The sequence below is a fragment of the Jaculus jaculus genome, chromosome 5 (assembly GCF_020740685.1).
Source record: "Jaculus jaculus isolate mJacJac1 chromosome 5, mJacJac1.mat.Y.cur, whole genome shotgun sequence".
In the NCBI taxonomy this organism is placed as follows: Eukaryota; Metazoa; Chordata; class Mammalia; order Rodentia; family Dipodidae; genus Jaculus; species Jaculus jaculus.
Genome location: NC_059106.1, coordinates 156,289,745 through 156,314,450, shown reverse-complemented (window position 1 = coordinate 156,314,450; position 24,706 = coordinate 156,289,745). Strand labels below are relative to the sequence as shown.

Sequence of the window (24,706 nt, the reverse complement as noted above, 5' to 3'; positions counted from 1 at the left end):
ATCAGCTCCAGGTTTAGTGAGAGACCCTGTCTCAGAGAATAAGGCAGAAGTCCATTGAAAAAGACACCCAAAATCTGGTCACCCCCCAGTCCCTTTTAAGAAGCATGCCTTCAATGACCTATGACTTCCACGTGGCCCTACTTCCTAAAGCTTCCATCCCTACCAGTAATTCCACCTTAAGGACCAAGCCTTTGAAAGCACATGGACCTTGCCCAAACTATAGCATAGTCCAAGTTGACCAAGATGCTATCCAAAAATCTCCCAGCCCTCTCCCATTAAATGGCCTGTTTTGGGCAAGAAATTATTTTCTGGTAGATCTCAAGACATTTGTTCTCTCTACTTCCTTCCTTCCTTCTTTCCTTCTGTTTATCCATCTATCCATCGTTCCTTCCTCCCTTCCTTATTTCTATTTGAAATACATGTGCTAGCTACCCAAAGTCAAAACTCTCCAAGGCCAAAGGAATCTTTTTTTAACTGCCCCCAAAGAAGCACAGTTCTCCCTTCTCCTCTCCTTCTACCATGCCTCATTATGAATAAAGAGTCCCTCTGCATGGGACCCTCACCAGGAGGGAAGAGCATCTGACACTCTTCTCCAGAGTACAGAGGCTCTGATGTGGCACTGGCGGTACAGCTGCCTTCCAAACTACAGTGGCTCACTGTCCCTTCCTGAACACCCTGTTCTGTGTGAAGCCAGAAGGGCCGGAAATAAAATGGTGTCTCTTGCCCAACCTGTCTATCCAAAGTCTCTGGGGATAGACAGATATTTTCCTCCACTTGGTAAAAACAGACTTGGGGAGTTGGGGTGGAGCTAGGGTGCTTTGGCCCACGACTCTCCACCAAGCTTCCATTCTTCATACAGATGCTCACCTGCCCAAGGGGCCATTGTGGACAGATCAAAGAGCAGCTCTATGGGACCACTGCCTCCTCAGTCCCTGGGCGACAGAATTCTCTGGGCTTAGGTTTGGATATGGAGCATGCACAGGCCACAGTGCAAGAGTAGAGGTCAGAGGACAACCCTTGGTGTCGATCTTTCCCTTCCAACTGTGTTTGAAGCAAGGACTGGCTGGTCTGTGAGCCTGGCCGGGGGGCGGGGAGGGTGCTCTTGTCTCTGCCTATCATCCTGTTGCAAGAGCACTGGGATTATAGGCATACGCGATCGTGCCCAGCTTTACACGGTGTGGAGCTCTGATTCAGGTGTCCCCCATAAACTTAGGTGTTCTGCATGCTAGGTTCCCAGCTGATGGACATTTGGGAATTAACACCTCTTGGAGGCAATGTATTGTTGGGGGCAGGCTTATGGGTGTTATAGACAGTGTCCCCTTGCCAGTGTTCAGCACACTCTCCTGTTCCTGTTATCTACCTTATGTTGGCCAGGGGGTGATGTCCACCCTTTGCTCATGCCATAATTTTCCCCTGCCATCATGGTGCTTCCCCTGAGCCTGTAAGCCAAAAAAAAAACACCCCTTTTTCCCCCCAAAAGCTGCTTTTGGGCAAGTGATTTCTGCCACATGTGTTTTGGGGATCCAAACTCAGGTCTTCACAGCTCCATGCAAACCATCTTCCCAACCCAAGGACAGAATAGTTAATACCCATTTTATGTATCCTTAGGGAATTCTCAAATAAGCATTGCAATATTCTGAAAATAAATTAAAAATTTTTCAATTAAAAATTTCAATTACTGCTGGGCGTGGTGGCACACACCTTTAATACCAGCACTTAAAAGGCCAAGGTAGGCTGTGAGCTCAAGGCGAGCCTGAGACTACATAATGAATTCCAAGTCAGCCTTGGCTCAAGCAAGACCCTACCTCCAAAAATATAATAATAATAATAATAATAAATTAATTTTAAAATCTGCATTGAAGTGTTTGTTTGTTTGTTTGTTTAAATTAGCTATATGCCACTTGGAAGAAAAGTCCATGAGCAGTAATAAATGCTTGATGTACCAGAATGAACATTTTGATTTTGTGTCTGAAATCCCAAAATTTATTTGGAGAGGTATATGTATGTATATGCTTAAGCCTTCTGAGGGCAAGGAAGAAGGTGAATGATTTTAAGAATAATGTTTATGGTCCTGAAAACACTGACCATTAAAAATAAGGAATATCCCAAACCCCATTTCCATCATTAATTCTTGCCTCTCTAGGGGGGCACTCCAGATCCTATTTCAAGGGAAGAGCTCCCCAAGGATTCCTTGCATGACAGGCTGTTTCTCTGTTCTCTCTCTCTCTCCCCAAGTCTCAGAAGTCTTGAAACAACTTCCTGTCACCCGGCAGAGACTAAAACCTCTCTGTAGAGGGAAGTTTGCTTTTGATTTTAGAAGTGAATTCTTCATTGTGATGTTTCACAACAATCAAAAGAGAAGTCATTTCATAATAACAGTGTCTAACCCAGGGAGAAAATTGGTCCCATTTTCACTCTCATCTTAAGCAATCTTTTAAATTAAATTCTCTTTGGGTTTTCCATTTCCAATTCTACCAGCAAAGCCGCGGGTACCAACACACAATACCCCAAAGCAGCAGAAAATGAATGTCCCCAAGAAGGCTCTGAACCGGTGTGTCCTCGCCAAGACCACGAGCAAAGGCAATCATATGCCTGCCACCTCCTGGCCTTTGCACATGCTGTACCCTCTGTTTGGAAAACTTCTCTACCTCATGGCCACCCGGCCAACTTCACACAGCTCTCAGAAGCACGTTAAACTCTCCTCTGAAGCCTCCCTGATTTCTCCCAGCTGCATAAATGCCGCCCAGCTCCACCAGACACACCGCATATTTTCACAGGTGGGTCATGTAGGTAGGTGTGCATCTTGGTCAACTTGGACTATGCTATAGTTTGGGCAAGGTCCGTGTGCTTTCAAAGGCTTGGTCCTTAAGGTGAAATTACTGGTAGGGACAGAAGCTTTAGGAAGTAGGGCCACATGAAAGTCATAGGTCATTGAAGGCATGCTTCTTAAAAGGGACTGGGGGTGACTCGAGCCCCTTCCTCCTCTTCTTCTCTCTGCTGAGGGGCTCTATTGCCATCTGATAGAGAATCACCTTCACCCTGTGACCTCACATGGTCATAGACAATACACCTTTCTGGTGTCTCTTAGAAGGACACTAGTCCCAGGATGGGCCCTGCCCACCTCACCTCATCTAAATCTGATTGTTCCCAAAGGCTTCACCTCCAAATATTGCACCGGAGTAGGACTTCATTATATTAATTGAAGAGTGTGAGAACAAGTCAGTTCACAGCAGTAAGCAAGTATGTCACAGTACCAAAAAAACAAAACAAAAAATAGATAGATAGATAGATAGAATTTCTGACCACATGCCTAGCTATAGGTGAGAAAGTCTCTCCTGAGTCACAAGGCTGGGCCACATGGTTGGGCTGCCTGGTGAGACATTAGTGTATTGGTTATCTTCTTGTTGCTGGGACAAAATACCTGAGAGGGAAAGTGTTTATTTCAGCTTACATTTCCAGAGGGTAGAATCCATTACTGCAGGAAGAGCCTGACAGGAGCCAAAATCCAGTATTGTATCATCACATCAGCAGAGTTGAAGTACAGAAAAGCAGGGCTGGGCTAGAATACCTCAAGGTCTGTCCCTAGTGACTGCTTTCCTCCAGCAAGCTCCACCTCCCAAAGGTCCCACCATCTTCCAGAAAAGCACAACCACCAGTAGCTGGGGATCAAGTACTCCAACACCTGTGCCTGGTGGGGGTGGGGAGGGGGGCATTTACAGTTAAACCACCCACAGTTAGTACTACAGATTGCCCTGCTGCTGCAGACGACTCTCACCGCAGTGAGTGAACATCTACGTTGCCCTTACTTAACTTCTGTGTCTCCTTCCCCATAAGCTCTGGAGATGTGCTACCTTGAACTGAAATGCCAAAGTCCACATGGTGCCCTGCTGCTTATCAAGGGCTTTTATTATATTATATTATGTTATATTATATTATATTATATTATATTACCAAGGGCTCTTATGATTATTTATTTTATTATATTATATTATATTATTTATTTATTACATTTTATTTTACCTAGACTATGAACTTGGCCTCAGCTTTCTCTGAGTACCTGTGGTTGTTTGTCACCTTCTTGGAGAGACTAATTCCATGAAGTAGAGGTTACCATAGAGCTGTGAAGCTGCCCAAGGAGGGACATAGCCATGGCCACAATGAGGGACTTGGCAGGTCCTGATGTGTCTAGACACCCCAGCCTGATGTCGCCTCCCTCCTTCTCCTTAAACATCACCTCTGCTTATTCCTGATAGAGATGGAGCAGGTAATCATGGGCCAGAGGGGCTGGAAAGAACCTTCGCTGAGGAACAGGACCCTTCATTAATCATCAGGTCTGAAATTCAGAAACACAGTGTCTCTGGTTGATGCATATGAATTCCTGTCCCTGCTCAAGCAATTTAGCAGAAGGAACAAGAACACAGCCCAGCCTCCATGCAACCTGTGTTTTTAGCTCCCTTTGTATCTCTGCCGATGGGGAACTGACTTGTTTCCGTGTCCCAGTCACCAGGAGGTGACAGAAGTCCCATGCCGCCGAGTATAGGGTCCTGCGATACTCAGCAAGATGCTGGGTCTGCGTGCCTCCCATGGCTCTGATGGCTCCTTCCCATTCACGCATTCTAGACTGGGAGGAGGCACCTGCTTCTCCAGAATGATCTGGAAAGGGTATTCAGGCTGAGCTTCATCATTACGACACGTGAACTATCTGGCCCTTTAAGACCTCAGTAGCCAGGTGTCACCTGTTCCCCAGCTATCAACACCACCTTCCCTTCGGTGAGACTGTCTCCTGCCATCTCTGTGACCACAAAGGACACCCTTCAAGGATCTCTTCATATCTCAGGCTCCCACAGTCCTTTGTATTTATTTACCTATTTGTTTATTTATTGAACACAAATTCTTGCTTTCCTAGCTTCTGTTTAGCATTAATGGATTCAACTGTTCCAAGACTCTCTGTCTGAGGAGACGGGTGGTGGAGGGGTTTTCAAGCAGCAGGATGAAAGGCAGGGCCGGGTGGGCGTCAAGGGGGAAACAACGGGGAGAAGAGAACATGGGGGGCAGCCCTCACACAGGAAATGTAGAAAGAGCTTGCAGAACTGAAAAAATGGTGGAACACAGGAATGAGGGAAGAGCTGGAGATGAAATTCCAAACAAAAGAATAGCAGATGATCCAGGTCAGCCTGGGCTGCAGTGAGATCCTACTTCAAAAAGCCAAAAAAAAAAGAATAGCAGATGGGAAAGGTGGAAGGGAGGCCAGCAGGTCTGAAAAGGTGTAGTGAGCACATAACAGGCGAAAGCAAGACGGAAGTTTTTGCTGATGTTTCAGAAGCCATGGCATGATCTGTTTGGGTTTCCCTTTTCATTTTGTTGTTTGGTTTGGTTTCGGCTTTTTGCAAGAGCCTCAAGAATGTAGCCGGGCGTGGTGGCGCACGCCTTTAATCCCAGCACTTGGGAGGAAGAGGTAGGAGGATCGCCATGAGTTCGAGGCCACCCTGAGACTCCACAGGGAATTCCAGGTCAGGTAGAGTGACACCCTACCTGGATAAACCAAAAAAAAAAAAGAATGTGAGGCCAACACTTCCCACTAAGCTGAACCAAACAGAACATTTGACCTTTTTTTTTTTCCCCCTTTTTATTTTGAGACAGGGTCTCACTAAGTTACTCAGGCTAAACTTGAACTCACTCTGTAGTCCAGGCAGGAATCTTCCTGGCTGAGCCTCCTGAAGAACTGGGATTAAAGCCTTGTGCCACCAGGGCCCAGTTTTATAGGGGGGGCCTGAAGTAGGGACACAAGGAGTTAGTGGCACCCCAATAAGAAGTCTATGAAGGCAGGACTTGCATTTCTGTCCTCCCCAGCACCTCAATGAATGTTGGCAAAGGCCATTTTGACAGCTTATGGAGAAGAGCCTAGACAGGGGTTGGGGAGATAGCTCAGTTGGTAAAGTGCTTACTGAGCAAGTAGGAGGGCTTGAGTTTGGATTCCCAGAACTCACAGAAAGAGCTGAACACAGCGCTATGCACCTGGAATCCCAGGGCGTGGGAGGTGGAGACAGGCAGATCCCTGGGGCTTGCTGACTAGTCAATTTAGCCCAATCAGTGAGCTCCAGGTTCAGTGAGAGACTCCGTTTCAAAAATAAATAAATAAATAAGGTGGGGCTAGGGCGATGGCTCACTGGGTAAGAGTGCTTGCTGCCTAAGCCGTGAGGGACCTGTCAGTCAGACGAGACCACCAAGCTCAACTTCCCAGACCCACGTACAAAGATGAGTGAGGCCCGGCACATTTGTAACCCATATCTGCAGGCAATGGTGGTGGGTGGAGACGCCAGAGAATCACTAAGCGCTCCCTAATGGACAGCAGGTCTGAACTGAGGGACCCAGACTCAAGGAAATACATGGATGAGCTTATCAATAAGAAAAGGCCACGACATTCTTCTCTGGCGTCCACATGTACACGCAGGGCGCCTGTCCACCGGCATACACACACGCATGTGCCATACACGTACTCTACATGCACACACAAAGAAATAAACATGAGGAGAACGGTCAAGGAAAACATCAACCTCTGGCCTCTGCATGTGTACGCACACATGCACACACATACCTGCACACTCATACAGGAAGACGTGTACACACATAACACGCGTACACAGAGGGAAAAGCCTAAAAAAGAAATGTAATAGAAAGCCAGGCTCCAAGCATCACGAATGATCTATTCCACAGCCTGTGCTAAATGCATTCTCATCGTATACCGAGGAATTCTTTCATGAAAAAGGAGCGGTGCCTACAGCAGGAGGGAACGCTGGCTTTCATATGTTCAATAACTCACATGGACCAGACATCAATTTTGGGGCCATATTTCTTCCTGGCGAGCAGTTCCGGAGCGGCGTAGGCGGGGCTGCCACACTGTGTGCTGAATGGGTCTGAGTAACCCAGTATGCCTGCACAGTTGCTTAAACCAAAGTCTGTCAAGAGAGAGGACAAACATGGGCTCTGAGTTAGAAAACTGCAGAAATGAGGAGGGAAGAAAGAAAGAAAAAAAAAAAAAGACAATGGGAAAGGAAACATTCTCTCAGTATAACACATAATTTAGCATCCAACAGGAAATCCAGCAGCTGCAGACCACAGCCTCTGAGGAGTCTCAAGACAGAGGCGAGCGTGCAGCGCGCTGGTTTCCCTGCCTAGCTGGGTCGTTTTCCATCAGTCAGTCCTCACTGCACAACCCAGCTAGAGCTAACAGTACTTGGAACTATCAGCTCTTGTAAATGAGTCACCCCGGATTAGGAGAGGCTGTGCTTTCTAGGACTACAACAGGAAGAGAAAACGCACAGGCAGGCTTGGAGTCTGGCTTCCTAGTGACCCAAGGGGAGAACCTGAATGAAGACTGATTTTTTTACCCCCTTGCCTGGTTGTTTGTACCGCTGACCCCAGTGACATGTACCAGCCACGTACAGCTGACTTCTTGAGTTCAATGTTTCATGTCATAAAAGCCCCCTAAAAATTCCTCCCAAAGGCATGCAGTATGTATGGCGATTTGAAAGGCACATGGAGTGGGGGCAGGGAGCCCATGATTTAAAAGGGCATTGCATACTGGCTGAAGAAAAGAATGCCAGCAGGATGGCAATGCCAAATACGCTACGTGACCTCATGGCGGCGCTTTGTTCTCAGAGGCTGAAGGAATTGCATCAAACAACTACTTTGGGTCTATTATACATTTTGTGTTGCCTTTACTTTTGATCTTAAAGATACTGCAACTGAAGGGTAATTAAAGAGCTGTTAGTGTCATGCCCTCCTCTGCTATCTTGCCTCAATCTCTGTTGATCTCAGAATTAAGATCTAGAGTCATCCTTTGAACTTCAATGTAAATACTAACTCCCAGACAGAAGACTCGCTGCAGGCTGCGGGGCAAGTTAGAGACGGGCTCCGAGGCTGGAACCAAGCCCCATACTTTCTCCCTGGGCACAGTTTCCACCTCCTTTCATTACTCTTGGCTCTGACATGCCTCCACCTGTGCAGCGCATGGGCTCTTACAAAAGCTGAAGGAGAGAAACACAGCGCAGGGGAGGTCTGGGGGTGCAGCCGGTACACCATGGATCAAGATGACAGGACTGACAGGTTCCCCAACAAGCTGCCGCTGTTGAAAGAGGGGAAAGGATTTTTACATCTGGAAAAACCTCCCTCCCGCTTAGCACGGGGAGGGGCTGCTTCGTGGCTGAGGGCCCCAACTATGGAAAACTGGAAAGACAATATCATAAAATAAAGATGGCGGTGTTTCTGAGGGTAGCATTTGAAGGAAAGTTGTCACGGGAATCTTAGCAAGTGTTTCTAAATTTCCAAGATTAAAAGTCAAAGACAGTGTTCCTCTGGTCAGCAGGCTCTGTCTGGGCAGCCAAGGGGCCTCCTTCAGTTCCCAGGCTCCCCTCCCCCTCATCTGGTCTGTCAAGAAGGGTGAGGGAAGGCTGAGATAAGAGACCAGAGCACCCAGCATTGTCCCTGGCAAGTTAGAGAGCAGAATCTGCCCTTATCTTCAGCACATTTCAAGAAGATAAATTAGGGGAGGATTTGGGGAGTGCATGGTGTGGGAAGGGGAGGGGAAGGGGGTAGAAGACAGGTCTCAAATCTGCATTTGAAGTTACGGGTGGGTGTTGATCTAGCCCTAAATACTTGACTTTAAATACATTGTAGAGAAATCATCAGCAGAATGCTTCACATTTATAATTGTGATTATTTAAAATTTTACACATATGCCTATAATTAGTATCATAAAACTAGAGAGAAATTTGCTTCCCAGTAATGTCACATAGGTCCGCCTCAATTAGATTTAGTAAATACATAAGCTAATTATCACTCAACTTTTCTGAGAGCTGCTTTGGATTATGCAGAAAACCATTCCAAGTTATGGTTCTTACAGTTTGAATACATTCAACTTTATAAATCATAAAACTGCTTTTCTTCTTTTTTTGAGGAAAAAAATTCTGATTGATTCCAAATCTTATTCCTGGTAGATACAGTTAATTTGAAGCATGGTTTAGGTAAACTTATTTAAACCAAATTATTTCAAAGGAAGGAAAACTATTAAGAAAAAAAAAATGGTAATAGCTCTAATTGCCCTTGAAAAACAACTAGGTAATTCCTTTGAAGAAAAGAGGTTCAAAGAGCCTTGAGTTACTAAATAAATAAATAAGTAAGCCCAAATAATGGGGACCTCTGATTCACACTGCCTATCCTAAGGGCAAGAAACCCCATAAGACAGTGGGCTTCTCCCCTCGAAACTGAGGGAAGCAATGCAACAAGGCATCTTTCATTTGAAAGTATTAGTTAAGGATCTTTAGCTTTGACTGGACCTGAGAGAACCAGGAGTTAATGGAAGAATTCTAATGAAAATCCAAGAATCAGAGCCTCCTTCCTAGCAATTTTGAATATCTTACATTCTGATAGCCATTTTCCAATAGACTGGGCCTGTTTTGTTTTGTCAAATTAAGTTTGGCCTAATGCTGCCTCTATATACATTTGAAGTGTTGCCTAAACTCTATTTTCCACATGTAGTGAACTATAAATCACCTTGATAGGTAAGCAGACTGGCACCTCTTCCTATAACAAGGAGCTGAAAGCCAACTGTTCCAAGTCTGTTCACAGGAGGGACTTCCAAGCTGTAACCAATCCGATTTTCTACACCTCACGTCCGTTTTCTGTACGTCACTTCCTTTTCTCCAGCTATAACTATAACCTGCTGCCCATGGCATAAATCCAAACTATTTTTGGTCAAGACAGCTGCCCACTTCTAGAATCACAAGTAAAGACACATATGGTCTAAAATACAGTTGTAATGTGATCTTAACAGTCCAAATGATATGGAAATACCTGCTTGAATGTCAATCCAGTGGCCAGGAGCTGAGGACTACACAAGAGTTCTGAGTAAAATAGTTCCAGATCTCCAAAAGGTGACCACCATGCTGACTGAGAGAACTGTAACCTCTCCACGTCGTCTAACTCTCCTCTAGGAGATTTTATTCCTCTGCCAATCTGTGATACAAGGGACTGGAAGCCCCGCAGCGGCCTTGCTCTTTCCCGGGGCCGCCGCCTGCCTACCTGAGGGACAGGAATGATTCTAGCCGTGACTGTAGTGGGAGTCAGGCTCTCACAGACCTGCTCTGTCCCAGTCTCTGCCATTGTCACCTCCACATCTTCCAAACACAAGTTACAGATCAGGCACCGCAAAAGCCTTAAAAAATAAAATTAAAAAAAAAAAAAAAAAAAAAACAACCTCCTTCCCCCCTTCCCTTGTCCTCTGTGACAGGCCCCAGAGAGCAGAACCAGGAAGACTCCTGCTGCCCGCATCGCGGGCACCTGGCATCCGGGCAGGGCCTCCCTGCATTGCCGCTGCTGTTTGCGGCTGGCCCTCGGGACAAGAGCTAAACAACAAAAAGAAAACCATTGCAGAGGCCTAAGAATCTGCTAAAAATAGAGCCTTTAAAATTCCTGGGGGAAGGGACAGGTTTCTTTTGACCATCAACATTTTGTTTTGTTTGTGGTGCCAGGGACTGAACCCATGGCCTGTGGGGGGTGGGGGGCAGAGTTTTCTACCACTGAGCTACATCCCAGCCCCACGGTTTGCTCTTCATTGATTGATAGCCTTCTGCTAATGGGTAAATGCATCAATCCCTGTCCACGATGCTTAAGTGCCCTAGCAAGGGGCTGGAGTCCCTGTGGCCTGGAGTGTGTTCCTTACAGGAAACTTAGCCCTTCCAAGGTGTCCAGTGAGTCTTTCCAAACCAGTGAAGTTCGAAGAAATTATTTGTATTTGAGTTAGGAATAGAAAGAAAAGATAGGAAGAGAAGTCCGTGCTGCCTAACAGCTGGCAGTGAAATGGCTAGCCAGGGCAACCACATGCAGGCAAAACAGGACACCGAGCATCTCATTCTTCCAGTGAAGGAGCCACGGAGTGAATGTGCTTAGGACCCTGAATCATGACCAATAACGACTTACAGGGACCCGTGCTTTCACTGTCCCTCTGTCACACCTCTGCATAGCCCTGTGCCATGGGGCTTGGACAAAGATGACATTGAAAAGAGGCCACTTTCATTTTTCTTTGTTTGGGCATCCTCAGATGCTCAGAAAAGTGGACTGAGCCATGACAAAGCTACGGGCAGTATTTCTGAGCCAAACATTTTCTACTAGTTTTAAGAAGTTTTGTTAGCCCAAATTTAAAAAAAAAAAAAAAAAAAAAAAAGTTTGACATCATCTGAATTTAAGAAGTTGAAATTTGAAGATCCAAAGAAATGTGTGACCAAAAATATTTACTTAGGACAGTGAAATTCATTCCACAATCAACTGGCACTAGTTTTTTTAAAAAATATTTATTTGTGGGCAGATAGAGAGGGATGGATGTGCCAGGACCTCTTGTTGCTGCAAATGAACTCCAGATGCATGTACCACCTTGTGCATCTGGCTTTACGTGGGTACTCAGGAATTGAAACCCGGGCAGGATTTGCAAGCAAATGTCTTTAACTACTGAGCCTTCTCTCCAACCCCAAATGACAATATTTTATCTTTCTAATCATGTTTAATTTATACATTAGAAATTATTAAATTTATTAAAATTAATTTTAACTTTCAAAACTACTGATAAATATTAAAAGTACAAGAAGCTAATCTAGAAGGTTTTTGTGGGCTTAGATGTAGGTCATGGGTAATTTTCAGAGTTTACTTAAAAGATAATTTTGCTTAAATAAAAAAGCCATACCAATCAGCTTGATATTATTGTCTTCATCTAGTAGCAAATTTTCTATCTTCAAGTCTCTGAAATAAACAAAACCACATTTCAGATAAGCGTTTGAAATAGCAGCATGACATTTTGCTTCTGAAGGGAAATGAAGTATTTTAGAGCCACTTTCAACCCACCCATAAAGTCTGCTGCCGAAACCCACTCAGTCATTAAGCAAATATTTATAAGACATGACATAATTAACTGCCATCAACTATAAAAGCTAACAGGATTTCAGAGAAGGCACAGTGTAAAGAAGGCAGAAGAAGTCTGAGAAGTGTCCACAAGTGAGACATAAATTGGAACCCAGAACTAAAACAGAGCCAAGATGGGAAGAAAGCAACTCAAGACAGGTCCCATCTGAGTAATCAACGAGGTTTGAATGTGGTGGGGTTTGATCAGGAAGAGATCTGGGGAAGATCTTAAAAATAAACAAAATAAAATTTGAAAGCTGATTCAATTCACCAGTCCCATGGCCTCCAAGGGTCTCTATGCTTATAGCTTCGGAGTCACAAACTGGCTAATCTGTCTGACAGACAGATATTATCATGGGTAGCATAATGGGTTCTACAGATGTCAGCATCCTAATCCCCAGTGTTATGTCTGAGTACATGTTAGCCTGATATGACACGGTGACAGGGAATTGAGATCGCAGATGGAATGGAGATTGTTCACCAGGAGAGCTGGTGATGTCAGTCACTGACCCTGTGGTGACAGGAGGCACCAGGAGAACGGCACTCAGGGTCATGCTTTGTGTGAGGTGTCCACGGCCCCCAGGCTAGCTGACCATAGTGCCCGAGGACAGGGGGCAGGTCTGCATTTCTCCTCACTGTACCTTCCTACGTTCCAGACATTCTGGGTGCTGAGTAACTGACAACTAATCTAGATTGCCAAGATGGTTTGGGGTTGGGGTTGTGGCTCAGTGGTAGAACACTTGTCTAACCAACATGCATGAGGGCCTAGGTTCAATAACCTCAACAATGAAAAAAGAAAAACTGAGCCAAGACATCCTTTTAGATTTCAGAAACAAAGTGCTTCTTTGTGCAAAAACACATATGTGAGGCTGGGCGTGGTGGCGCACACCTTTAATCCCAGCACTCAGGAGGCAGAGGTCGGAGGATCGTCGTGAGTTCGAGGCTACCCTGAGACTCCATAGTGAATTCCAGGTCAGTCTGGGCTAGAGTGAGACCCTACCTCCAAAAGGAAAAAAAAAAACACATATGTTGACAAAATAATATATTTGGTAATCAAAAGCATCTAAGTGAATAACTATAAGCCCTGGTGTCTTAAATTGCAGACTGTTGCCTCAGACACATTTTGAATATTAATATGTAAGAATACTTTTCCATAAATATGTGTTTATGTGTCTGGATATGTACAGATGCATATATATATCCATTTATCCTCTTGCATTATTTTGAAACACCCTATTCTTGGCCTAGCTTTGATTTTCCTACATTGGAATCAAAAGAAAGACTCTCTTTGGGGCTGGAGAGATTGCTTAGTGGTTAAGATGCTTGTCTACCCAGGTTTGATTCCCCAGGACCCATGTCAGCCAGATGCACATGGTGGTGCATGCATCTGGAGTTTGTTTGCAGTGACTAGAGGCCCTGGTACACCCTTTCTTTCCTGACCCCTCTCTCTTATAAATTAATAAATGAATAAAATTAAATATTTTAAAATGTATACTTTTTATTCACATGTGTATTGTAGTACATGTGTGTATTATAATACATGCATGTATTGTAGTACATGTGTGTGTGGACACACTGCACATGTGCCCAGGCATGTGGAGGTCAGAGGATAACCTTTTTCGGAGACAGAGTCTCTCATTGGCCAAGAGCTCACCTATGAGGCTACGCTGCCTGGCTAACAAGCTCTAGCAATCCTCCTACCTCTGCATCCTCAGTGGTGGGATTAGAGGTGCGTATCACCGTGCCCAGCATTTTTACATGGGTACTGGGTGTCACACTCAGGTCCTCATGTTTGGGAGGCAAGCTCTCTGACAGAGCTGTTCCCCTGGCCCCAAGAATGCATTGTTTGAACCTGTATATGACACACTTGCCTGAAACCCCAAGTCATAAACATCCATGTGAGATCTCTGTAAGTTAGCCATTTGTGAATTATTTTACATGTAAACATCCCAGAGCCATCTCAGTTGTGAGGCCATATTTCCAGGAGTTATAATTAAAGCCATGTCAAATGTCTTCATCATACTTTTTTACCACATACCTAGGGTGATCACTGGTGTCCCCGTAAAGTTGTCAGTGAGTCAAATCAAGGTTAATGTGTCTTCTCCAACTAGCATTTTGTTGAAGTTAAAACAGCTGAAACTGCACCCCTAGAGCATAAATGATCTGCAGAGATGCTGAGAGGTGCCCGTTCTAGTCTGAAGAGCTTGAAAGGCATAACGGAAGCCTGACTTCTATTCAAGCATACACAGTCATTCCAAAATGCATGCACGCATCCACAGAAGAGCGCGCCGGGAAGAGCCCACACTGTGATTGTGTGAGGGCTGATTACATAGCAGAAGTTCTATTGCAATCTAAAGCAAGGCCGCAGCGTGTTTTTCTACCGAAATTAAGCCTCTTCACCCAGGGAAGAATGGAAGGCACAATAAAGCATTAAAAGAGAAAACAAAACAAAACAAAAACCAGCAACAACAACTGGTTCAGAACAAATATTGTACAGAAAAGCAGCTGAAAGAGGCGAGATAAAAGAAAGCGATCGATTAGAATAAAACTCAGCTGTGTGGTTCTGGGGCCACAAAAGCTTAGGGAACTACAGCTACAGAGATTAGAACAATGACACAAGCAGAAGACTTTTTAAAAAATCAAGGAAATTTCATAAAACCAGAGGAGGGAGTGTAAAAATATAACTATTAGGCAAAATGAGGAGGCAGAAGTCAGTTCAAAGCCTGTCTTCCCACACACCGCATCCCAGCGTAACAACCCCAGCCACGGGGAAAAGTGGATGGAAGGAACCTGGTCAACCACGGCTGTTGAGCCGCATTGCTACCTTTTACAGCTCACTCAGGGATTTCTGGGAACTACCTAAGTGCCAGAAGGGCTCATGACAAGTGAGGGGAAGGTAACCTCCTTTAGGTCCTGAGTGATCTTGACCTGCCCGGGTGACAAGCCCAGGTCCACCTCCCACTCTGTCATCTGAAATGTCAGAGGACATGGGAACGCTGTTCTTTATGGCTTTAGAGAAAAACTTTCTGGACTCTACATGGAGGGAGTTGTTTTTTGTTTTGTTTTGTTTGTTGGGAGTATGTAACCCCCTATGTAACCCAGGCTGATCTTGAACTTGTGATGATCTTCCTATCTCAGCCTCTTAAGGGCCGAAGTCGCACCTATGCGCCACCATGCCTGGCTTAATGTCCGATTTTTTAAAGTTGCTTCTGCCTAAGTCTAATCAGGTCTCTGTATTCATGAGTCCTGCATGCCAGGATTCAGCCAGCCTCAGAATACAAGTGGAGAGAGAAAGACTACATGGGTAGGGAATAGATGCCAACTTCTTTGCATATGATCAAACGGTACAGTATAGAAGTTTGCATCGGATTGGAAATTATGAGCAATCTAGAAACTACTTAAAGTATACAGTAGGTTATATGCAAATCCAAGGCCATTTTAGTAGATAAGGGACACTGGTGGATTTTGGTGTACACAGGAAGTCCTGAGACCAACAGTCACCTGCAGCCACAGAGGGACAACGGTCTTTATCCAATGAGTGAAAAGGTACGGGTACACACACACACACACACACACCACAATAGCACCTTTCTTCACAACTTCTCATAACTAAAAGTAGCCAGGGTATCCTTTAGTAGGTGAACAGAGAAACAAACTGATACACTGTAAAAGGAGCGGTGGGTGTCATGAAAAGACACAACTCCTCCCTCAGGCTTCTCAGTGAAAGACTGAAGAGATGCTGAAAAGATGGGTGGAAGCCAGGGTTAGAGTTGGGGTAGGGAATGGAGGAAAGATGGAATAAAGAGGTGATTTTTTTTTTAGGGTGGTCAAATTACTCTCTTGGATGCCATGGACACATGACACCACAGATTTGTAAAAACCCGACAGAAATGTACGACAGAGTGAACCCCAATGTCAGCTACATATCTTGGTTAATACTAATGTATGCATGTTGACTGGCCAATGGAAACAAGGACCCCATACTCACCTGAGTTATGTAAATGGGCAGAAGTAAATAAGGTGTATGAGAACTCTGTGGTTTCCAGGCAGTCTGTGTATGCACTTTTTAAATTTTACATATTTATTTATTTTATTTTTTTTTTATTTTTTTTTTATTTTGGTTTTTCCAAGATAGAGTTGCACTATAGCCCAGGCTGACCTGGAATTCACTATGTAGTCTCAGGGTGGCCTTTAACTCATGGTGATCCTTCTACCTCTGCTTCCCATGTGCAGGGATTAAAGACGTGCACCTCCACGCCTGGCTAGTCTCCGCACTTTTAAAAGCTGCTTTTTCATAACGCTCCCCTTCCTAAGAGATCGGTGCTAAGAACATGCTGGGTCTCTCTCAGACGGTTCACTGGGGGGCATCTGCCACCACCTGAGGTTATTATTCCCTGAATCCATTCAGCACATGAGCCACTCAGACCTCTGCCCGGCTACTCAATGACCGTAAGAGAACACAAAATTGAGAGACACCTTGAAAAGAAAGGAAGAAGCAAGACTTTAGTGTTCATTATGAAAAGGCATAATTTTTAAAAAGTACTGTGAGGCCACCATTATCCAGAAAGCAGGCTCCATCAGCCTCCTATGGCCCAGCGCGCAAAAGCATGGCATTTAGTCTAGCTCCTTCCCGAGGGCCAAAGGCTTTGCTCTGTTATGTGACAGATTTGCCCTATGGACAGAATAATGCCCACCCACGTACTGGCACAGGTGAGGAAGGAAAGGAGAATACAGAAGACCAAATCATAGAGTGCTGTCTCTGATGTGATTAATTCGTTTTTCTGGATGCGAGGGGGAATGAGAAGCAACTCCCCATGTTACAACCCCAACAGTTCCGCCCCGCGGCGGGTGTGCTAATTTATAACCAGGAGCAAAAGGGAGAGAGAAGGGAGTCTCTTGGATGGGCAATCTTAGTCAAAGAGGAGGAAGGCTTAGTTTGCTTAACATAATGTCTGCCATGTTGCCACAAATGACAGCATATCATTTTCTTAAGGCTGAATAGTATTCCATGGTGTGGCTTCAGATACACAGAAAACTCTGGGTTAGAGCTCAATGGCAGAGCGCCTGACTGCAGGTAAGCAGGCAACAGAATGGTGGTTGTCAGAACCTGGGAAGGGCTGGGGAGTGAGGAGGTACAGGGTGGCCAGTGATCCAATACAAAATGTATCCGGGATTGGAAGTCTAGTGAATAGTAGGTAGGGCGACTCTAGTTAAAAACAATTCAGAGTGTATTTCAAGACAGCTTGAAGGAGGGAATTTTAATATTCTCAGCACAAGGAAATGATCACGCTTGAGATGAGGACATGCTAATTACCCTGATTTGGCCTTTACACGTTATGTGCATTATTGAAACCATCACGCTATACCGCATAAATGTGCAGAAGTATTGTCAACTAAAATGTCTTTCTGAAAGGAAGAGAGAAATGAAAATATATTTCTTTTTAAACTTATTTTGCTTGAACTCAAAAAAAAATGAGGGTTTAGGAACAGCATGAAGAGGGATGGGGCCCTGATACAAGGCAGCACCAGGTGACGGGCTTCCTTGGACAGAGCTCGAGGAGAGTGGGGTCTTCAGGACCCAGGAAGCACCAGTGTACCAACAAGGAGAAGCCCCTGGAGCAGCCATTGGTCAAGACACAAGGAGAAAGCTCAGCTGAGAGGCTGCCAGACAGCGAAAAGAGGCGCAGAACAGAAGCCAGGTGTGGTGGCGCACGCCTTTAACCCCAGCACTGGGGAGGAAGAGGTAGGAGGATCGCCGTGAGTTTGAGGCCACCCTGAGACTCCACAGTGAATTCCAGGTCAGCCTGGACCTCGAAAAACCAAAAAAAAAAAAAGGTGAGGTGCACAGAACAGGCTTCTAGAGCCATCTCCTCCAGCTGGGCATTTCCGGACAGGAATGTCCAATGGGCTAGACCTGATGCTGAGTTGACATATGCATGCAGTGGGGCTGGGGTGTGCGTGGGCCCAGAGGTGCAGAAAGGACGCATGGAAATCATCATCTAACCATGGTTCTGTGTTGTTTTAGGTTCTTTCCAAAGAACAGGTCATTTCTATTAAACTCTCAGCCAAGGTTCACATGTGCCTCCTTTTACCTCCACCCATGCACCCAAACTTTCAGTGTGCGTGTGTGTGTGTGTGTGTGTGTGTGTGTGTGTGGAGACTGGCCACAATGTCCTCTCAGATAAATGGGTGTGAAGAAGGAGGGAGTCAGGGAGGACTCTTGTGCAGGATACTATTTTCTCTCTCTTTCATGAGTTGAAGAAGTGCGTGAGGGTCACAGTCCTCCAAATGAAAGGTCAGAGAGATGGAGTCAAGGGACAGCTAGAGCAAACCCCAGGCAGGATTAAATTTGTGGGAGAAGGTTTTGCCTGTGGAGATGGCCACAAGATGGATTTTAGTAATAAGCCAAGAATAAAGTGTTCAAGAAAAGCTTCAAACTCCTGAGGCAACAGACATTTTGTAGGGAGCTGTCTTTCAGTTAGGTCTTATCTTCAAAAGCTCTGCATTAAAACCAAAATGATTTTAAATCTTTGATTTATTTAGAGGACAGGCATGTTAGTAAAAACACAAAAGTAATTTGTTAAGCCTAGAACCGATTTACTTAATCAAAAAGAAACCTTTATTGAATTCTTATAATGTTCTAGACACAAATTTTGTTTATAAAAATGAAAATGCTAATCAGTAAAAATAGAATATGCCACTCTGCATACTGACCTAAAAAAAAAAAAAAGAAACAAACAAATTGGAAACTCTTGGAGAGAATATGGACTGTTCCAGAAAGAACCTAGGACTGGCTCCCAGAAAACCCCCACCCCAGGGCCAAAGCCAACTCTCGTTGATCTCATTTCTTTCTGCTTCCTGAGCCAGTGGGGCTGGGCTCTGGGCTTAGCCATGGCCTGCGCAGAAGACAGAGACCAGACAAGCTGGTCACACGATGAGTAATTTGGGAGGAAAATGGCAGGTGCTATGGGCGTGCATGACCAAGATGTTCATCCAGAGGACGGGCGAGACGTGGCGCGTTGGGACCGGACAACAATGGCAAGGGCAGTGGAAGCAGAGGACAGAAGTGGATCTGTGAGTCCCCAACAAGCCCAGCAAGGAGGGGGACTGTAATAATCACTGCAAACCCGCCCCACCCACAGAGACCGCGCTTTGAGTGCTTTATATGGATTGACTCGTAGAAGAATCCCATGACAATCACACTTTGGGTGTAAAGAGACACAAGTGTGAATCATCTGCCCGACTACCACTTGTCAGTAGACCAGCTGACTCGAGGGTCCCCACCACTTAATGCTGCACATGTCAGTCCTCAAAGGGGCCGGGCCACAGCTTTGAAAAAAAAAAAAAAAATCTCACATTTGCCATCATAGTTTTCACTTAAACATACAACCTTTGAGAAAATCAGCCCCATCAGAGAGGTGCTTGCTCTCCACAGAAGACTTTGGGATGTGAGAAGAGCTAAGACTTGAAAATGAAAGGAAATTCATAAGCCACCAGCACAGGTTTGCAGGCTTCTTGTCGGGCTGGAGAGAACAAAGGACCCCTCTCCTGCACGTCAGTGCAGAGGGTCCCTTTCCAATAGTGATGGATGAAGAAGGTCACAGCCCCGGGAGGGGAGGCCCTGACACCCTGACACACAGCCAAGCACAGACTCTTGCTCCCTTTGATCATGGGTCCCTTTCTTCTGGTCCTGGCTTGTCTCTTCCGGTTTGAGGACGGTGGTGTGACATTACCCTGGAATGTTGTGTCTATATACTTTGATTGGCTTTTGTTATTGGGAGTGAAGAGGTGAGTCTCAAATTGGCTTCCCAGCACAATCAGGGTTCTTGTGGGCTCATGCTAAAAGGCAAGGGAAGTATACAATAGATAAATCGTCTGATTTTGGCACCCCGCGGGGAGGGCATGTTGGAGGGAACAAAAATAAAAACAAACTCAGTGTATTTCAAATGGGGAGTATCTCAGACCATTGTAAAGTGCAGTAATGGAGAAGTAAGACTGTATTCAACCTATGTGAAAATCAGAATGAGCGCCATTATGGTCAAAGACACAGAGGCACTAGTTTCTCATGAAGGTGGAAACCTGCTTTCTTTAAAAAAATAAAATAAAAACCTAGCACCCGGCATGGTGGCACATACTTTTAATCCCAGCACTTGGGAGGCAGAGGTAAGAGGACTATAGTGAGTTTGAGGCCACCCTGAGACCACATAGTGAGTTCCAGGCCAGCCTGGGCTAGAGCAAGTCTCTACCCTGAAAAACCAAACAACAAAAAAAGTTATTCCCTTATTTGTGTGCACGTGTGTGTGTGTGTGTGTGTGTGTGTGTGTGTTGGTGCACTAGGGTCTCTCACCACTATAAATACATACCACATACTTTTGGCATTTATTTTGCATCTGGCTTTACACAGTGCTGAGGAACTGAAGGTGGGCCAGCATGCTTTGTGAGCATACACCTTTAACCATTCAGCCACCTCCCCGGCCTGGGAATCTGCTTTCTGCAAACTTAGTTTCCTTTTCTAAAAATTCTACTTGTGGTTTATTTATATGATCTTTAAAGTTGTGTCTTAGAAATGATAGTTAAGGGCTGGAGGGATGGCTTAGTGGTTAAGATTTGCCTGCAAAAAAAGGACTCAGGGGCTGGAGAGATGGCTTAGCGATTAAGTGCTCGCCTGTGAAGCCTAAGGACCCCGGTTCGAGGCTCGGTTCCCCAGGTCCCACGTTAGCCAGATGCACAAGGAGGCGCACGCGTCTGGAGTTCGTTTGCAGTGGCTGGAAGCCCTGGCATGCCCATTCTCTCTCTCTCTCCCTCTATCTGTCTTTCTCTCTGTGTCTGTCGCTCTCAAATAAATAAATAATGAACAAAAAATATTTAAAAAAAAAAAAAGGACTCAGGTTCAATTCCCCAGGACCCATGTTAGCCAGATGCACAAGGGGGCACACGAGTCTGGAGTTCGTTTTCAGTGACTGGAGGTCCTGGCATGCCCATTCTCTCCCCCCCCCACCCCCGTTCTCTGTCAAATGAATAAATAAAATATTTTTTAATAAAGAAATGATAGTTAAGTAGTTTGGGGGCATATCATTCAGGTTGAAGATTTACAATCACTGGAAGCAAGTGTTTTGCTGTTCAAATCAGGCTCCTGAGGCCAAACAGCATAGCACCAGCCTCATCAAGAGCCGGTATCAAGAGAATCTTAGACATGAGGACCAGGAGTCCTTAACAGAACTGCATCCAGGTAGCCAGAAACATCCTTTCTGTATCCTGTCGGATGGTTCAATCTGTCTGCTCAGAAATCTTCCCACTAGAAACTTGGAGGTTTTTCTGAAATGCTATCCTCTCTTACTCACTTAAAGATAAATAACAACTTCAAAAGAATTGATGAGGTTCACTCCTCTGCAGCCTGAAGAAGAAAATTCTCCACCACAGCAGTAAAAAGGAGACTGGGAAGTGACCATTCAAAAGATACTATTAATGGCTGCCAAATGAAAAATGCTAAATAATAATAATAATAATCAGTCATAGGAACTTCTGAAAAGCAAGACATCTGGTTAAAGCCATATGAACACACACTAAGCAAACATTTTAATGGGATTTCTTGATGACTCTACCCACTATGTCCATGTACAGTGACAGACATTAACATGACTTCACAGAGAAAATTAAAAAAAAAATCCTCCTAAATCCATGCCTATCTTTCCAGTCTCCTCTAACTTTAAAGGACCCCCGCCTTGACTATTACTGGATTGTGAATCTATTTCCAAGAAGAAAGAGGAGGAAGAAGACTGGAGACAAGAGGAAGAAAAGATCCTGTCTCTGCCATGGAAACATTATTAAATTCATTCCTCGGACATTCTGACAATGATTGCACTGAGAGGAGCTGGACTTTGTTAAAATGACTTTAAAAGGGCTGCTGAGAATTTCCTACAGGAGAGACCTGTGTGCGAAGTGCAGGACTCACTTGATTTTCCTTTGTTGTCCTTGAGAGCCTGAGAGTGCTTCTCAGTGCTTCGTATTTCTGACAGCTCAAGACCCTGGGGGAAAAATCACCCGCAGTCCTACAGAAAGCCCAGCCCTCCCTCTGGATCTATTTTCCGCTGTGACCCACAGCATCCGTAATCCAAGCTGATTCACGGGTGACATTTCTGTCATCTTAATAAACAAAGACAGAGCTAGGCACCCTTTGGCCATCATTTTTCCTAATAAGGGCAGGCCGCCACCACAGGCGCACAGGTATTGTTGGGATATTACAGCGAATGTCTGAACGTTCCCTTCCTTACTTACCTAAGCCCAAAGAGTTCTGGCAAAAGGTGACTGCATGACAATACACGTGACTAAAACTATGTACACAGAGTGAGTCTCAAAGGGAGGAAATGAGGGGTGAGAACGGTGCCTAGTCAGGGCTGGTTCCAGCAAAGCAGTGACTAGCAGGACCTCCCTGCCGTGGTCCTGAGTTCAGACGTGACAAGGAAGAGCATCCTGTGGGCCAATCTCATCAGGGAGGAGCCAGCTCAGTCTACATGGGAAGAGAGTTCATTAAGTAAAAGCCCCAAGCTATGTTCTTACTAATCAAAAAATATGAATGGCTCTCAGACAAATCAAAGATACCATTTGAAGTTGAATTTAAAAAAAAAATACAGGGGCTAGAGAGATGGCTTAGCCATTAAGGCACTTGCCTGCAAAGCCAAAGGACTCAGGTGCAATTCCGCAGAACCCATGTAAGCCAGATGCACAAGGGTGCACACACATCTGGAGTTTGTTTGCAGTGGCTGGAGGCCCTGGTGCACCCATTCTCTCTCTTACACTCCCTGTGTCATTCTCTCTCTCTCTTAAATAAATAAATAATAAAATACTTTAAAAATAATGGCTGGAGAGATGGCTTAGCCATTAAGGCACTTGTCTACAAAGCTAAAGGACTCAGGTAACTCCCCAGAACCCACATAAGCCAGATGCACAAGGTAGCACATGCGTCTGGAGGTTGTTTGCAGTGGCTGGAGGTCCTGGCATGCCCAATTCTCCCTCTCCCTATCTGCCTTTTTCTCTCTCTGTCTTTCTAAAATAAATAAATTAAAATAAAAAAATACATGTTTCTTCAAAGGAGTGTCACATGACATAGCAACTGTACTCCTAAGAGTGGGGTTCTCTAAGAGAAGGAGAAGCAAAAACATTTGATCACACAAAATTTCATCTACGAAGACTTTTCACAGCATTTATTCATAGTAGTCAAGGAGTCAAAGCAACCCAAATGTCCATAAACTGTTAAAGAGATAAACAGATTGAGGTAGGTTCTATGTATACTGAAATATTACTTGGCCACGAAAATACAACGCATGGTGTAACATGGAGGAAACTGAAAAAACATCATGCTGTACAAGACACAAATCACAAAAGAGTACATATTTTCTGATTCCATCTATGTGAGAGAGCCAGAATAGGCAAATCCACAGAGACAGGAAGTAGATGAGCAGTTGCTAAGAGGCGGCAGGAGAGCAGAGTGGGGAGTGAATCTAGCTGGCTCAGGGTTTCTTCCGAAGGATGACAATGATTCCACAGTTGGATGGGGTCACAGCTGGAAAGTTCTGCATCTACTGAGAGCCACTGAATTAGGATGTTTACATGGTAAATTTTAGAGGATATGAATTATATATCTCAATGTAAAAATGTTTCAACAATGTACATGTTTCAGGCTAGAGTCCCAGACTGAAAATAAAAAAAGAGAAAGCAAGCTAAACACCAGCATTCATCTCTCTCTCTGCTTTCTGACTGTGGACACGGCACAACCAGCCACCTCCAGTTCCTGCAGCCACGCCTTCCCCGCCATGATGGACTGAATCCTCTCAAACCGTGAGCCAAAATAACCTCTTCCTCCCTTAAGTTGCTCTTCTCGGGTATTTTGACAAAGCAATGAGAAAAGTAACTAATACACCCATTTATAAACAAGTCCATAGAACGAAAAAAAAAATGTAGCATTATAAAAGAGGCTGTAATTACTCAGCCCTGACTAGAGCATCCACCCAGCACAGACTGGGCGCTCTTCAGCGCGGCGCGGCCCTTACCTGTGGACCACTCCAGCCCGGTGCAGGTGCTCCACGGCAGAGATGAGCTGCCGGATGTATCTTCGGGCCTCGGACTCATCCAGCCGCTTCTTCTCATAGATCTTGTGCATAAGGTTCCCCCCGGGGCACAGCTCCATGACCAGGTAGTAACTGTTCTCCGTCTCTAAGATGTCCAGCAGCTGCGTGATGTTGGGGTGGCGGATCATCTGCTGGATCTGCCCCTCTCGTCGCAGATTCTTGGTGACATAGGTGTCCTTCTTGGCTCTCTTCTTATCAATGACTTTGATGGCCACCTGAGGTGAAAAGCAAGAGCATGACAGTTCTGGTGAAAACCAAGAACCCTGCAGAGGTTCCTCCTCAGCCTCTCGCTCCAGAACTCCAGGAAGACACACTGTGCATCTAGACAGCTGGAGAGACGGTGAGTAAAACCTATAGCAAGGCTGGGAGCCACACAGAGGCGCAGCTCCTGCCCCATGCGGAAGGCCATAGGTTCCATGCCCAGAACCCTGAATAAAGAAAGAACTAGTTACGTAAAGAGCAGCACAGGAAAAATGTATGTCATCAAAAATGAAGTATTCCTTTTTTAACAAAGAAAGTGAGATTTTTTTAAGTATTTTTAATATCTTATTTATTTATATATTTATTTGAGAGAGAGGCAGATAGAGGAGAGAGAATGGGCACGCCAGGGCCTCTAGCCACTGTAAACGAAC

At 45.0% G+C, this 24,706-nt stretch overlaps 1 protein-coding gene across 2 annotated transcripts in view; it reads right to left on the bottom strand.

Annotated features, from left to right (window-relative positions):
- Positions 1 to 24,706, bottom strand: part of Hunk (hormonally up-regulated Neu-associated kinase) — a 118,874-nt gene that overhangs the window by 42,530 nt on the left and 51,638 nt on the right. For both annotated transcript variants that reach the window (XM_045150341.1, XM_045150342.1), the window contains exons 2-4: positions 23,997 to 24,289; positions 11,735 to 11,790; positions 6,821 to 6,956 (exon numbers count right to left, since the gene is read on the bottom strand). In XM_045150341.1, the coding sequence (XP_045006276.1) occupies positions 6,821 to 6,956; positions 11,735 to 11,790; positions 23,997 to 24,289 (485 nt within the window). The remainder of the gene's footprint in view (positions 1 to 6,820; positions 6,957 to 11,734; positions 11,791 to 23,996; positions 24,290 to 24,706) is intronic.